General features: G+C 34.3%; 1 protein-coding gene across 1 annotated transcript in view; it reads right to left on the reverse strand.

Moving 5' to 3' along the window:
- The window catches only part of THADA (Thyroid adenoma-associated protein homolog), a 19,439-nt gene extending 4,095 nt beyond the window's left edge, over window positions 1-15,344 (reverse strand). Inside the window, exons 1-23 of the mRNA XM_085199161.1 lie at window positions 14,977-15,344; window positions 14,713-14,887; window positions 14,137-14,391; window positions 11,613-11,874; window positions 11,247-11,425; window positions 10,674-10,888; window positions 10,407-10,591; window positions 9,398-9,588; window positions 8,610-8,802; window positions 7,767-7,922; window positions 6,996-7,219; window positions 6,515-6,629; window positions 5,779-5,924; window positions 5,238-5,405; window positions 4,689-4,829; window positions 4,306-4,381; window positions 3,826-4,004; window positions 3,095-3,233; window positions 2,245-2,472; window positions 1,815-1,967; window positions 1,227-1,352; window positions 600-703; window positions 75-159 (exon numbers count right to left, since the gene is read on the reverse strand). Of these exons, the coding sequence (XP_085055287.1) occupies window positions 75-159; window positions 600-703; window positions 1,227-1,352; window positions 1,815-1,967; window positions 2,245-2,472; window positions 3,095-3,233; window positions 3,826-4,004; window positions 4,306-4,381; window positions 4,689-4,829; window positions 5,238-5,405; window positions 5,779-5,924; window positions 6,515-6,629; window positions 6,996-7,219; window positions 7,767-7,922; window positions 8,610-8,802; window positions 9,398-9,588; window positions 10,407-10,591; window positions 10,674-10,888; window positions 11,247-11,425; window positions 11,613-11,874; window positions 14,137-14,391; window positions 14,713-14,887; window positions 14,977-15,079 (3,798 nt within the window). The 5' untranslated portion in view covers window positions 15,080-15,344. The remainder of the gene's footprint in view (window positions 1-74; window positions 160-599; window positions 704-1,226; window positions 1,353-1,814; window positions 1,968-2,244; window positions 2,473-3,094; window positions 3,234-3,825; window positions 4,005-4,305; window positions 4,382-4,688; window positions 4,830-5,237; window positions 5,406-5,778; window positions 5,925-6,514; window positions 6,630-6,995; window positions 7,220-7,766; window positions 7,923-8,609; window positions 8,803-9,397; window positions 9,589-10,406; window positions 10,592-10,673; window positions 10,889-11,246; window positions 11,426-11,612; window positions 11,875-14,136; window positions 14,392-14,712; window positions 14,888-14,976) is intronic.
- Window positions 15,345-15,491: the final 147 nt, after the last annotated feature.

Genomic DNA, 15,491 nt, shown 5'->3' on the forward strand with positions numbered 1-15,491 from the left:
CATTAAGAATTAATTGTTAATTTCAAAATTAATTCGAAGTAGAAGCAAAAAAAATTATATTTTATATAATGTACCTGTAATAAAACACCATGACAGTAGTTTCTTTTAATGTTTTTATCGCATATTGTTTGGAACATATTTTCTATGTGCGATATGTATCTGAAAAACAGTTATACATTAAATTATTTACATAACTTAATACAAAGATTATTGTATTTTTTTATGAAATGTCTGATTGTTAGGTTGGTTATGGGTTCAATTCGTTGGGTCAAATTGTTTTTGTAACAAGGCCACGTGCGGTGTTGAGTTCCCACTCGACACACAATGTCTCGAATATTCAGCGGTGGGGAATGGAGTGTCTTAACTTTCTAATTATAGTTTATAAAAAAAATATTAATGTTAAAAACATTGATAATAATATTTTATGAATATAACATTGATAATAACATTTTATGAATATTTTAATTAACAATGAAAACAATAAAAACTTTCATGACAATAATGGGAAAATAAATACCGAGTTTGAATAAGGTTATCTCTGCCTACCCTGCTATAAGCGGGATACAGCGTGAAAGTAGATAAAAAATATATAAGCTCACACGTTGGGCGCCAGTATGGGCGGGAGCGCGGCCGCGGACAGCGCGCGCGCTCGCTGCACGCCGACGCGCGCGCATGCGCACACGTGCGGGGCGAAGGCGGACAGCTATACATATATACTTTTATGTTATGTTTCTTAAAAACTTTTAATAATATTAGAAGGCAATCGTGGCGTAGGGCCACAAGCCTGCGACTGTGAACGCGACAGTTTGTGGCTTCGCGCTCGAAGAAATTAAATATTTATTATTTTCATTTCCCTTGCTCTGGTAACGAGACAATTCCGCCACTTAACAAGGAATGTCTCAGAATTCGGCAGAAAGCGGGAAACGGAAGTGTCATTAGGGGATCGGAGTACATTAACCCTAGGTCACCAGGTTGCTGAATTTAGCGTGAAATACTATCTCGCTCTGCCGATGCAACTCTCCCTCCACCCCCTTCTTTGGAGCTAACTTGGCCTTGCTTTCCAGGTGATCGCTATACTGGTAGTCACTCGAAACTCGAGGATTGTTCTCGAAAATAGGTTACACTATAATAGGTATTTCTTAGTGGATAACATGCAAGCTTGTCTTTTCTGGGGGTCGAATTGATCCAGGTTCATAAAATATTATGTGATATGAACTCGTACTTACCTTTAAATTAGACACTGTTCCTTCTAAAGATGACGGGTACAGTCGTGCTAAAAGCAATAGTATAGGATATAAAGCTGGTCGTAATTGTTGATCTTCATCACTTTCACTCACTTCTTTTAATTTATCCTAAAAAATATAAAAATCATGGTTATAAAACAAACATACAGTAAAAACAGCTGAAAGCTTTTTAATAATATTGTTGTATGTATGTGTGCAGCCTTGCCGGTATCATATATATTGTATAGCTGGAAATAATTATTCAAAACTAATAAACGAACCTTGAAATAGACAGACATATAGACATAATTAAAATATGGTATTTTCCGGAAGTGCATCAGCTCGAACCATGATTTCTTACATTTTTCAACGTTTATTACGATCACAGTTCCGTTTAATAGGCAAGCACGAGCTTACGCCGTTTGTAATTTGTAATAAATCACTATCATAAAGAAATATTAGACACTGCATAGCAAGCGCACCGTGGCGTTAAGTACGGCTTATAACAACGTCTCAAATGCAGGCGGCGTGCGGAGAATAGTGTATTAAAATCATTTTCTTGCAGAGCTCTTATTTAAAAAACATACTTACAAGCATAAAATCATACAATTGTGGGTATTTCAAAAAGAATATCCGCCCCGTCATACGGTTTCTAATACACAGTTTCTCTGAATCTTTGTTTCTTTGTACACCGAATATTCTCACCATCAGAGCGCTAAATAGTAACGTGGCTGAATTACGCTCCTAAAAACCATTAAAAATGTATTATAATAAAATTAGTTGTTCATTTATAGTTAAATGTTAATTGGAACAGGATTTGAACCTGTTAATATATTTATTTTAAATAATTAATGATTTATTCAAAATAAATTTGTTCAAGTGGGAATTGAATCCACAATAATTGTTTCATAATCACTGTTGCATTTTACCACGATAGCATTTCATTGTTCTATGTCTTGACTCCATGCGAGTATCATATGAATCGTTGTTTACGTACAAAATAACCACAAAATATACTCACAACCCACGCATCGGATTCGAACCCGCGCACCGCTACCAACAACCCATCGCCCACGTACGACCCAACCGTTTCCTCCAAATGAGTATTCCTATACAACGCCCTCAATACATTAAGACAGTGACATCTTGTTTTTAACGATGCTGTAGAAGCGAGATGAAGGAGCTTTTTAAAACATACATCGAAAGATCTAGAATTAGGCTTTATTTGTAGTTCTGTTATTATTAATGCCTGAAATTTAGATAAAAATCTTATACATCTGTTAATTTTAAACCTAACATAATTTAGTTCATTGTTATAATAATAACATTATCGCTAGATAAATGAGTCTAGTGTTAAGACACTCGGCTTCTCACTTTCCGCTGAATTCTGGAGGCATTACGCGTTGAGTGGCGAAACTCAAAGCCACGCTTTGCCTTGATAACAGAGCGACTAGTCGTACCACATTACATTAACAATAGTAAAAGAATCTTCCCGCTTTTTACCGCTTAGCAGGGCAGACAGAAGTTGAAATTCCATTCGGTATTGAGTCTACCAGAGCGCGGAAATGAAAATAAATGAAGTATAATCATCCCCTTGAGTGAAGAACGCACCCACAACCGTCGTATTTACAGTCACAAGTTGTGGAACTGCGCCAACGCGTCAATACTTTCACATAACATGTAATATTCTCAAAAATCTAAATACTTTACAATTTTTATCTCATAATATGGATAAGTAAAAAAGCATAGTGACTTTTTTATTCTATTTATTTAATCATTTACCGAATAACTTCTGCTAATTCTAAAAATCTATAAGATTTGAGCATAGTTAAAGAAATAAACTAAAAATCCTATAAAATAATAATTCGAACCTGTATCATAAAAGGAAGGCCGGCACTGCGTCGCGTGGCACATAACTTACTGTCACCCCCACTTTCTATAGTCAACATTAGATCTTGCAACCACAGTGACGGTAACTCGTTGAAATCCGGTTGAGGTGAACGCCATAGACTAAAAACATATTATGTGCCACCACATATAAAGTAATAAATAAAGTATTGTAAAGTGTAAGATTGAAGAGGGAATGTGGGTTAAATTTCTACTTGAGGAAATTAAATATTTAATATTTCTATTTCTCGCTCTGGTAACGAGACAAAGCGCGACATGAAGTTCTGCCACCCAATACTTTCAGAACTAGATAAATAGTGGAGAACTGACGTGTCTTAACATTAGGTTCCCAGGTTCCCTCGGCCTGTCCAGTTAGGGGATACGCTCAGCTCGGCCAGTTGAGTTTTGATTGAGAGTTGCAGTATGAATATTGAATATCATATTTTTTAGCTTTGCATCTTATCCCTAGCGAGGCAGCCAGAAAGACGCTCTTTGCATACCTCTTTCGCCCCTCTCTCTGTCACCAACCCGCACACACATGCCCTTCTCATGGCGAGGGGTCCTCATGCATGACCTGGCTCCTGTAGAAAGTCAATTGTGGTCTCTCCAAGCCTCTCTGACCACTCATACTTTTTGCCACTCTTTCAGCTTCTTTCATCTCATTCTCTCGACATTTTCTTTTATTTCAAATTTCACTGTTTTTGTAACAACTTACCAAGTCAACAATCTTGTGAAACCAACATAAACTTGTTCAAACGCCCCTCTATGCTTAGTTTCAGTTAGCAATTGTATGAATAGATCACCTATCTCCTTCACTAATTCCGATGTGGTAGCTGAGTCAAATACATCGTAGGTTAACACTTGATTCACTATTGTACTTAAGATTAAAGATACCTGTAAAAAAATGTTTAACACTTGTATTTTACATAATATATTATGAATTTCAAATTCAATCTTTTGAAAATATAAAAAAGTAAATTAATATGAATTTTAAAATTAAAAAGAAAAGTAATTCAAAATTAAGAAACTAATATGAAATTAAATGTATGTAAATGTATGTAAATATTCTCTCAATTGCAAGTTCAAAACATAATATCAATTTTTAACTGAATCAATGAATAATTTTGCCCAAAATATATATTAAGAAAAATTGTAGTTATAGATGAAAGTAAAAATAATGTCATTGATAAGCTACCTCTTTGACAGATCTCCAAGCGCAGAGTAAAACCATTTGCGCTGTCACTTCCTTGCCATCTTCTAGAAGAATGTTACTGAAATAATATAAATTGTGGTAAATAAATATGTTTTATGGTTTCACATATATAGCAGGGTAGGCAGAGGGAACCAAGTGTTGAGACAGTTCGTTCCCTGCATACTGTCAAATATTTGATGCAAGTCTATTGTAATATAATAAAACTATATTATTAAATAAGAGTATATACAAATAAGAGTATATACAAACAAGTTTATAAATACATATAAAAAAATCTTATTCTATGAGTAGAAAAATCATTTTAAAAATGTAAAAAAATATCAAATGACTAATAAAACTTATTTGAAATCTAAATACATATTTACCCCGAAGTACTATTCCCTTCAGTCGGCAACAAACCTTCGGGCGCTGCACTATTGAGTACATCACCAGCACACATACACACCGTGTTACATTCTTGTATTGCTTCACGCAGGATCGAACCCCACGCCTCTTGGGGTAAGCCACTGAAATATTTGAATACTAATTGTAAGAAAAAGTAATTACTTTTTTTTATAGCAGGCTGTACAGAGAGGACTTAGTGTTATTGTCTTGTCTAATGTTGATACTACGTTCTACATTTTTAAAGCATTTTATGTTGAGTTGCAGAAATGGAAAACAATTTAAATTTTCCTTTATCTGATAGATCAAGTCCACAGCATGTTTAAAAGTCAAACGTTACCTCACTGAGCCATAATGGATTTTCCAATAGATCTATTATTTTATTTATTTATTTTTTGGTTAAAAATTGAATTAATGTGTGTGTAAACTCATTGTGTCAAGGGTTTATTAATATAAATTTTTATTATACTAGAAATTGTATGTTATAATTTTATATGTAAGTATATTTTTCAATTTATTAGAATTATGCTTACTCAGAATTAAGGCCTCCGTCCAAACATCTTCCAATACAATGTAGAATACCATACATTGGTGCGTTTCTTGCGCCGTATACTATACTTTTCTTGCATAATGCAACTTGAATTTTCAATTCTTGCAATAATGTGTTGATTAGGGCCCATTTCACTATATTTGGATTTGAACTAAAATATATAAAAAATATGTTTTTCATGTATGGGTAAAAATATAAAAATATATATATTATAATTCTTCTTCTGACTACCACGCTAGGAATAAAGCGTGAAGCTCTGTATGTATTAAAATTTCTAGAACATCGCGAAATTAAATGAATGAACTGTATCATATTCTGATAATATATGATGAGCACAAGCACAGCGTACCATGTGCACAGCAAATGCGATGAGAGAGTGAGTTTCATTTCCCCTATTTAGTAAAAATATATTTGAATTCTAGAATTTATATCCACATAATAAGAAGCAAAGTTTTAGACAGAACAGACAAGAGTTAAAATGATCACTAAATAATTTTGAAAAATATAGAATAAAAAATACTAACCTATCTTTATCTCCTGTAATATGTTCAGGTAATTTATTTGTAAGCAATTTCAATTTATATAACGCGGTGACACAGTCAGTTGGTTTTACCAAAGACGCTTCTAATATAATATCTTTTAATTGCAAACTCGTTTTGTAATCTTTACTCTGAAAATTATTTATATAGTACGTAAATTGTAATTTTCCTATATTAAAATAAATATAACAAACAATAATGATAAACAATTTTAAACAATAATGCAGAATTTTCAAAACTCAACTCAGAACAGAACAGAACTCAACGCGATGCGATCTTGTTACCGGAGCAAGAAAATGAAAATAAATAAACTATTTAATAAAATAAATAATATTATGTGCAAATATATTTTGCAACAAAATGAAATAATAATTAGTGCCGAAAGAACAAATAAGTAATCTAGAGCAATACAGTAAGTTCTTTTTAATTTCAATTTCATAAATATATATTTATAATGATTTACAATTATTTACAAAAATGTAAATACAATTTTTCCCTCAAGTAAAAATTGAACTCATAACTATAATTTCTTTCAATATTCAATCAAACACAAATTCAAATTCAAAATATTCTTTATTCAAATAGGCAATTATTATAAGCACTTTTGAATCGTCGAATGAACATATGAACAAAAAGCTACCACCGGTTCGGAAGGCAGTTCTGCTGAGAAGAGCCGGCAAGAAACTCAACAGTCAATATATAAAAAATGTAATAAAAATACCTTAAATAATTCCTCTGGATATCTTCCAAGAAGCTCTAATGCTAAAACTTTATTTATTTCGTAGCTATCTCCCAATATATGTAACAGAGTTTCAATTTCCGATTCTTTCCAATTTCTAAAATATTAAAAAATTATTATGTGTCGACACCCATTCGCATAAGTATATTGATATACATTCACACAAATTATGACACATTCACACATAAAAACACCCATTTATTCACGTTCATGAATGTGTTTTGTCACGTGTGAACTTTTATTATTTAACGACAATAATACATTGTGTTTTTGCGCATTTCTCTCATATAATAGGATATGTAGAGAGAATCCTAGACTCAAAACACTGCTTTCTCCATTTTCTCTTATTTATGTTAAAAAAATTATGTAAACTATCATCCAATAAGAATCAACTCCATTGAATCCTTCGAATGGGAAGCCAACCCGCAACCATCGCGTGTACAAAACTAATTTCTTACAATACCTATTATATCCATTTATTTGTAGTTTCTCCATCCAAACTAGTAGTTGTAAAGAAACATAACGTCTACTGAAATTGGCTCCTTTTAATAAACTTTCAAAAGAAATATGGCGAAGTTCATTTAGGAAAGACAAATAATAATGGTCCTTTTGTATTGAATTACTGGAATTTGAAGAAATATCGTCTTTTGTCATGTTTTTAAAGCTATTGTCCAGACGTTTTAGGAACTGTGAATTAGAAAGATATATGTGAAAATATTTTTATATAGAAATATTTTTGATTTCATATTAACACTGCTATGTGTGTGTTTTAAAAAATAATAAAATAAAATATGTAATTAAATTGCTCAATCGGCAAGTTCATTATCGAAAGATCGACGATCGTAAATTCAGAACGATATATAATTATTTATATTCTCATCTGTCTACATAACAATGTTTCAAATTTCCTAAAAAATCTTGCTACTGAGATGTTACTAATAAAAGTAACAGAACAGTTTTAGATATTGCGGAATATTAATATTTTAAAATGAAAATATTATATATTTCGTTGCCTCGAGTGGGAATCAAACTCGTAACCTGTGGCGTTTACTGTCACCCGCTTGAGCCCGCGTCACGACTTGCCTCTAGAATGCTACATTTAAATTACAAACTCTTCAAAATAAATTCAAAATAACATTTATACATGCATATATTAGTGTCACATAAAAAAAAATCAAATCTAAATTTCTAAAGAGAAATATATAATATATAATAAAATAAACAATTTAAATACCTTTTTCATAATAGACAACATTAATTGTCTAAAATGAGGCGATTGACTGTTTACATTGTATTGCAGGAATAAGATAACAAATCTTAATTCTGAGGGAGAGAACCCTTCCGTCGATTTTGGCGACTCGACTATAAGTGATATGGACAAGATTCGATTCTGTAAAGATAATATAGGTAATAAGTAATAAAATTTATATAGATATAATAGATTTATATAGATAATAAGTAATAAAATTTTGACTATTACAGAACCTTTTAAGATTAATAGCAAAAAAAATGAAAAAATATTTTACGCTGTTTTTTACATGTAGGCAGAGTTAGTGTTAAAATACTCCGTTCGTCACGTAGTGCCCAATTACAGAGACACGTAGTGCCCAATTATAGAGACATGTGTATTGAGTGGCGTAACTCAATGCCACTCTCTTTTTTGTTATCAAAATATTTTATTGTCCCTGAGTGGGAATCGAATCCACGAACGTTAGACGACATACTCCTTATAGACAACAAAAATCTGAAAATCTTTTACATCCTTCATACCTTCGTATATATTTTTCTGATAAAGAAAATAATCCACAAAGATTGGTTAAAAAATTACAAAGATTTGAAAGATATCAACGTCGAATACAACACACAGGCTAAGAAGAGCTCGAAGAGCTTTTATAAATATATTATATCTGTTATCATATTTAAAAATAATATATGTAATTGAAGAAGCATTTTTGTTTATAAAATTTAAGGTTGATGACAGGTCAGGTAAGTTTCCTTTACTATCCGCATAGTGTCTCTTTTTAATAAAATCTTAATTTAATAAGAAAAACATATATAAAGAAAAAAAAAAACAAACCTCTTCACTAGCATCGATGGCGGCATTTTTTAATACACTGTAACTGACAATATCTTTCCATTTATTACAATTATCCTTAGATATGAGAAATCCAGATTTACGTATAACCGATAATAATATTAATAAACATTTCACATCTGAATTGCTTTGCGTTTCTTTTTGATGGTCACAGGTTTGTTTTATGTGGGGTAAGCTGCAACAAATTTAAGAGTTATTTCACAAAAGATAATAAAGATACTTTTTCAAGTTACTAACTTGCTAGTAATTTAAATTTATATTCTAATTAAAATTTATATTTTTTTAATTTAAATTTTTGACAGGTGCAGGTTCAAATCTCACTACCTTCAATTTTTTTATACGATTTCTAAAAACGTATATTCCTATATGATATTTCCTTTTTGATTTACACATAGTATAAATACCAATATAAATATTGATACCAAAGTGAAGTTAGAAAGTGTCTCACTGTTAACATGGTGGTTATGCGTTCGATTCTCATTTAGTGTGAGTAAATTACTTTCATTGACGTTGGAATATCAATTGAAATTAAAAATATTTACTTGATTTTATCTTAGATGTTAGCCTCGCCATGTTATTAAAGTAACTAGAAAATGTACAAAACGTACAAAATGCCTGCCAGATGGACCGACGACCTAAAGAAGTTGGCAGGAAGCGATAGTGGACGATCGATGGCTGTCGATCATATAATAATGATGATAAATTTCAAACGTAACAAGATTTGAAGTGTGAACCCACATTACATTTTGTATAAATTTTACAATACATACATAAAATCCATTACATTCTTGTCGCATTTAATTGCCAACGCGAGTAAATTTTCTAAGATGTTTAAAATGGCGGATTCCAATGTATTATCAGTGACGTGAAACAAAATTGGTTTCACCCAATTTACGTAAATGTCTTCACCGCTACATTTTTGTGAATATTTCTGTAAGAGGATCTCTAAACATGTTGTTGCCTGAAAAGTAATATTTATATTTTTTCGAGTTTCACGTTGTATCCCGCATAAAGCGGGGTAAACAGAGGGAACCTAGTATAGACACTGCGTTCATCACGCATCGCCCAATTTATAAATGCTTTGAGGTCGTCCTGATGAAGCGCCAAGTAAGTTCGATCGATAGGAGGAATTAATTATTTCCATTTACTCCTTTTGGCAAGAAGGCAAGACGCGGCGTTGAATTCCGCCACTCAACACGCAACGCGTCCAGAATTAACCGGAAAGTGGGTAACGGAGTGTCTTAACAAGAGGTTTCCTCTGCCTACCCTGTGTACAGGTACTGCGAGAAGTACCTGTGGGCATCGAATCCATTACCATTGTAATTATTATAAGATACTTTTATAAGCATACAACAAAAAAAAATACGCTTGGGCTTATGTTTTGTTTGAAAAATATACAACAACAAGCAAGTATGAGTTCAAATGTCAATACTTTTAAATAAAAAATATAATCAAACTTTTTTTAGCTACACATTGTTTCCAGGGTAGACAGAGGCAACCTGCGAAACTATTATTAAGACACTCCGTTCTCCAATAAGACTTCCGTTCCTCACTTGCTGCCGAATTCTTGAAGCAAAACATATTAAGTGGCGGAACTCTCGTTACCAGAGCCAGCAAATGAAAACATGAAATATTTCATTAGTCCGAGAGGGAATCAAAATCACAGCCGTCGCGTTAACAGTCGCAACCTTGTGTCCCTGCGCGGCGCAACTGTGGCCGCCACTTTTTTTTAAATTATGTATTAAATGTGAAAAATATTAAACTTATCTAGATACTTACACTGGCCTGTATAGCTTGTACGTTGAGAGCACATAGAATTTCTTCAACAATTTTAGGCCACACATTCATTATATATTGTGCTCCTAATTCATTTGTCAGGCAAGTGAGACTAATGTAGAAACTCTTTCTAGATCTATCTAGAGATGTTAGCGTTTGAAATAATTTGTCCATACCTTGATTATTATCTAAAAAAAAAATTAAAACATTTTATACATTTGAATAACTCAATATCTAATAGTCGTAAATTGTTTGAAATAAAATTCTTACCCGAATTCATCAATTTAACACAATATTTAATAATATGGCCCAAAGCTTGAGCAGTTAAATGTTTAACACTGTCTGTGTAATGTTCTAAATGTGACCACACAAATACGAAAAGTCCATCAAGTAATTTTAGTCCTGAGGTTGTTTTGTCAAGATTCTTGCAAATTTGGACTATAGTGCGTGTAACGCCTAATGTGAATATAGATTCGGCTGAACATCTGAAATTTTTATTAATAGATTAGCTGCCATATTGGTCCATTGGCTGTCATATTTAAACACGTCATATAGGTAAACTAGCGGCCCACTCGTAGCTTAGCACGCATTCCACCTTTAATACTTTTATTATGCTGCATTTACCAACAGATTGATACAATTAATCACAAACTACTTATTTTCATAATTATGAGAATGCAAGTACTATGTGGTTGCTTGAGAGTATCTCCCTGATAGTATTTACTACTGTTGGGATTATGTGCACAGAATCTTTCAGGCTTGTTAAAACAACAAAGCTCTGGTTACTATTGGTTACATATACTAACATTATAAAGCTAGCATAATCTTAGGAACAAATGTTACCTTTCTCCAATATCCAATATTTGATTTGTCAATTTCACTATAGCAGGCTGTCCATCAGACAGTTCAACTTGTAACTGTTCTGTTGGCACAACAGTAGCTAATGCCGAATATAGACTCAATTTTGACGATTCACTTGATAACAAATCTTGGATTTGTAAAATTTGACGATTTTCTAAAATCTGAAATAAGAAAATATGATATTTTTTATTTCTCCAATTTATAATATTTTTTTATTATTTTAAGATTCATATTGGGCTTTTTTAATTAGTTCATGTTACTTGCATTTTGTAGTGAGATAGACAGAAGGAATCATAAAGGGATACAGCATTAAGCTAAAAACAAACAATAAAATAATTAAATACTTACATCTGACCAAGAATATGAATTATTTTCCACTATATGCATTGTGACATACAGGATTCCACAAACTGATTTAGTATCCATGGGAGTGTCATTATCAAATAGTATCTCTTTTATGCAACTCCTTATGTCTTCAAACATTAATGTTAGTTTTGGTTTATTATCAGAATTAGCTTTTTGTACAATGTATAATAACATTCTAAGTGTGGAATGTGCAAGATTGTATATTCCATTTTTTTCTGTAGGTGACAACGGATGAATCTCTTCTCTAAAAATAAATATACTGATATTACGATACACTGCTCAGGATGCTTGGGATCGGGCTCAGTCGGCAATCATTGCGGCGGGCAGGCGAGTTCTTGGCCTTTCTAAGGGAGGACGTGTCATCGACAAGGAGACATGGTGGTGGAATGACGAGGTGCAGGAGGTGACTCGTGAAAAGAAGGCTGCCTTTAAGAAGTGGCAGGAATCCAACTCTCCTGAAGACAGACTGGAGTACACAGTAGCTAAACGTGCCTGTAAAAGAGCTGTAGCCAGAGCCCGCAGTGAAAGTTTGTCACCATTGTATGATAAACTTGAAACTGTGGAGGGGCAGAAGCTCATTTACAAACTGGCACGTTCCCGGGATAAAGTGACGCAAGATATCGCAAAATGTCTTTGCGTCAAAGATTCCCAGGGCACGCTGCTCTGTAGTCATGCCTCTGTGAAGGAGAGGTGGAGAAGCTACTTCCAGGAGTTGCTGAATACTCAGCACCCATACAGTCTTCATCACGATCCACCGCCTAACCTCGGACTTATTGCCCCAATAACCCTTGACGAAACACGTAATTGCCTTCGCCGCATGAAGAACGGAAAAGCGGTGGGACCTGACGACATTCCGATCGAAGCGTGGAAATCGTTGGGCTCTCTTGGTGTGCTCATGCTTACTGACCTTTTTAACCATATCTTGAACACTGGTAAGATGCCGCATCAGTGGCGGCTTAGCTTTATTACCCCTATTTACAAAGGAAGGGGCAGTGTTCAAGATTGTGGTAGTTATAGGGGCATTAAGCTTATGAGTCATACCATGAAGCTCTTCGAGCGCATGATCGACCTCAGGCTCCGCCGAGAGTGTACTATCTCTGAGTCTCAATATGGATTTCAGCCAGGATCGGGCACCATGGACGCCATTTTCGCCCTCAGAACTTTGATGGAGGCATACAGGGAAAAAAGGAGAGCTCTGCATGTGGCCTTTTTAGATCTGCAGAAGGCCTTTGACTGTGTGCCTCGTCAGTGTATCTGGTGGGCATTGCGATCCAAAGGGATCCCTGAGGCCTATATTGAGATTATCAGAGACATGTACCACGATTCCGCTTCTATGGTTAGGACTGCTGTTGGCGACACTAGACCCTTCCCGATTACAGTGGGGGTTCACCAGGGCTCGGCTCTTAGTCCGTTCTTATTCAATGTAGTGCTCGATACTGTCTCGGCTCACATCCAGGACCAGCCTCCATGGCTGATGATATATGCCGACGACATAGCACTCATTGCCGAGAACCGACTGACGCTGGAGCGTAAAGTGAACCTCTGGAAGGGTACGCTTGAGAACGGCGGTCTTAAACTAAATGTGTCGAAGACAGAGTACATGGCCTGCGGGAGCCGGGACTCGAGCACCATCCTTATAGGTCCTGAGCCAGCCGTTAAGTCGGAGAAGTTCAGGTACCTTGGATCCGTTATGCACGAGTCTGGAGGCATCGATCACGATGTCCAAGGGCGGATAAACGCTGCCTGGGCCAAATGGCGGGAGGTCACTGGTGTGGTCTGCGACCGCAGAATACCGCCCAAACTCAAGGGGCTGATATACAAGAGCATCATCCGACCGGTTCTTTTATACGGCAGCGAATGTTGGCCGGCACTATCTCGGCACACTCAGGAGCTTCACGTCACGGAAATGAAGATGCTGAGGTGGATGTGCGGCGTAACGCGGTCTGACCGCATACGCAACACATTCATTCGAGGTAGTCTTGGGGTCCGTGACGTAGCGGATAAGCTCCAAGAGCGTCGTCTGAGATGGTTTGGCCACGTTACGCGCCGGCCTAAGAACTATGTCGGATGCAAGTGCCTTGCTATATCAGTCCCTGGAGTCAGACCTCCTGGACGCCCAAGGAAGCGCTGGCTGGATGTCGTGATGCAGGACATGAGAGCCAATGGTCTAACCACCGCGGACGCAAAAGACCGTGCAAAGTGGAGTAGGTTGAGTAGGAGGGCAGACCCTGGCAATAGCCGGGATTAATGCCAGGAGGAAGATTACGACACTAGCGACAAAAAGGTGCTATGGGAAGGGGAGAGCCTGGGAAGAGTGTCCACCCCACAAATTTTACTTACAACAAAATTTACCCCAAAAAGTTAAAAAACAACATTTATATCTGCATAAAGGTAAAGTTCAGACCCCCTCCCCCTACAGAAAATATCTAGATGTGCTAATGAACCCCTATTTTATCAACCTGGAAGCACAGACACAGATGGGCTTTATGTAATATACATAACTTACCTAATTGATTTATTACAATAAGCTAAACACTCCTTTAAATAGTTAGCAAGTAAAATGTCAATATTTTTTACAGCAATGGCACCTGTAGGAAAATTTTCTGTACAACTTGCAATTTTACTGACAATATTTTCATATGTTTTATAATAATTCTTATTTTCTTCAGTTACTTCATTTTTATTGTTCACAAGTGACTCTAGTTCATGAGTTAGTATCTCTGCGAATTGTCCTGTAATAAAGTTGTTCTTGGTGACCCATCTAAAAATAGATATTTATAATAATCATATACAATTATACAAATTATATATTTTTTGCATCACATTGTACTGCTTATATACCCAATCTGAAAATTTGAAATTTTGAATAAAAATTTAAATTTTGTTTGTTGACACTCACAAGCAAGGAACATATACTAGCTTAAAAATGTCCCAGTTACAATCAGACACAATGTCTTCATTTAATAGAAAATATATTAAATATAAGAAATAACTTAATTTGTCTTATAATTGTCTGAATTATTAGTTTTCTAAAAATATTTTTCTATGTAATAATTCTAGTATATTTTACAATTAAAAATACCTTGTTATCATACACTTTGCCGGATGTTTGGACTCTGCTTGTAAATAAATAGTTACTAAAAAGCGAATGACATCAATGTCAGAGTTCTGTTTAGAGTTATCTAAAATATGTTTTAAGATATTAAGCTGGTCTTCAGCATTTGCCTTTAAAAAGCTCCTGCTTTCATCTGTTTTACCTTAAAAAAATATAAAACTACATTACAAATATGTATTAACTATAATAATTACTTTAACCAAAAAAGTAGTGTTGATTTAAAATACTTACACAAAACATCTATATTAGAATTAGATATGTTTACAGAATCAAATGCTATCCCACCCCTAGTTCTATTCTCGCTACCACGTATTCTTAAGGTATTGGAATTCATGTTTTAAATTATGAAACATATGTTTTTTGTTTTATTCACTTGTAAAAAATGTGAAAACAGTAAGGTATACAGCTCCACTGGAGGAATATATGTTACATGTGCGTGTTATAGATTATTTGTATCAGGAAAATCATACATTCAATAGTATCTTATTTTATTATACTCATAAGTTTTAAGATATTTTCATTTAAATTTTCTTATGATTATGAATTATCATAACCTATAACATTTTGAGGCATGTGTCACTGTCACTGTCACTGTCACATTACAATTTATTTATATACAGGCTGTCGTTTTCTGTTGTCGATCATACTCATACTGCAACGACAAATAAAATATTAATTTAGCGAAGCGAAATTAATTACAAATATCTTATAATATTTTACGTACGAAGAGGCGATGATTATTTTTT

The sequence above is a fragment of the Heliconius melpomene genome, chromosome 16 (genome assembly GCF_056956725.1).
Source record: "Heliconius melpomene rosina isolate 202511_hmr_F chromosome 16, ASM5695672v1, whole genome shotgun sequence".
NCBI lineage: Eukaryota > Metazoa > Arthropoda > Insecta > Lepidoptera > Nymphalidae > Heliconius > Heliconius melpomene.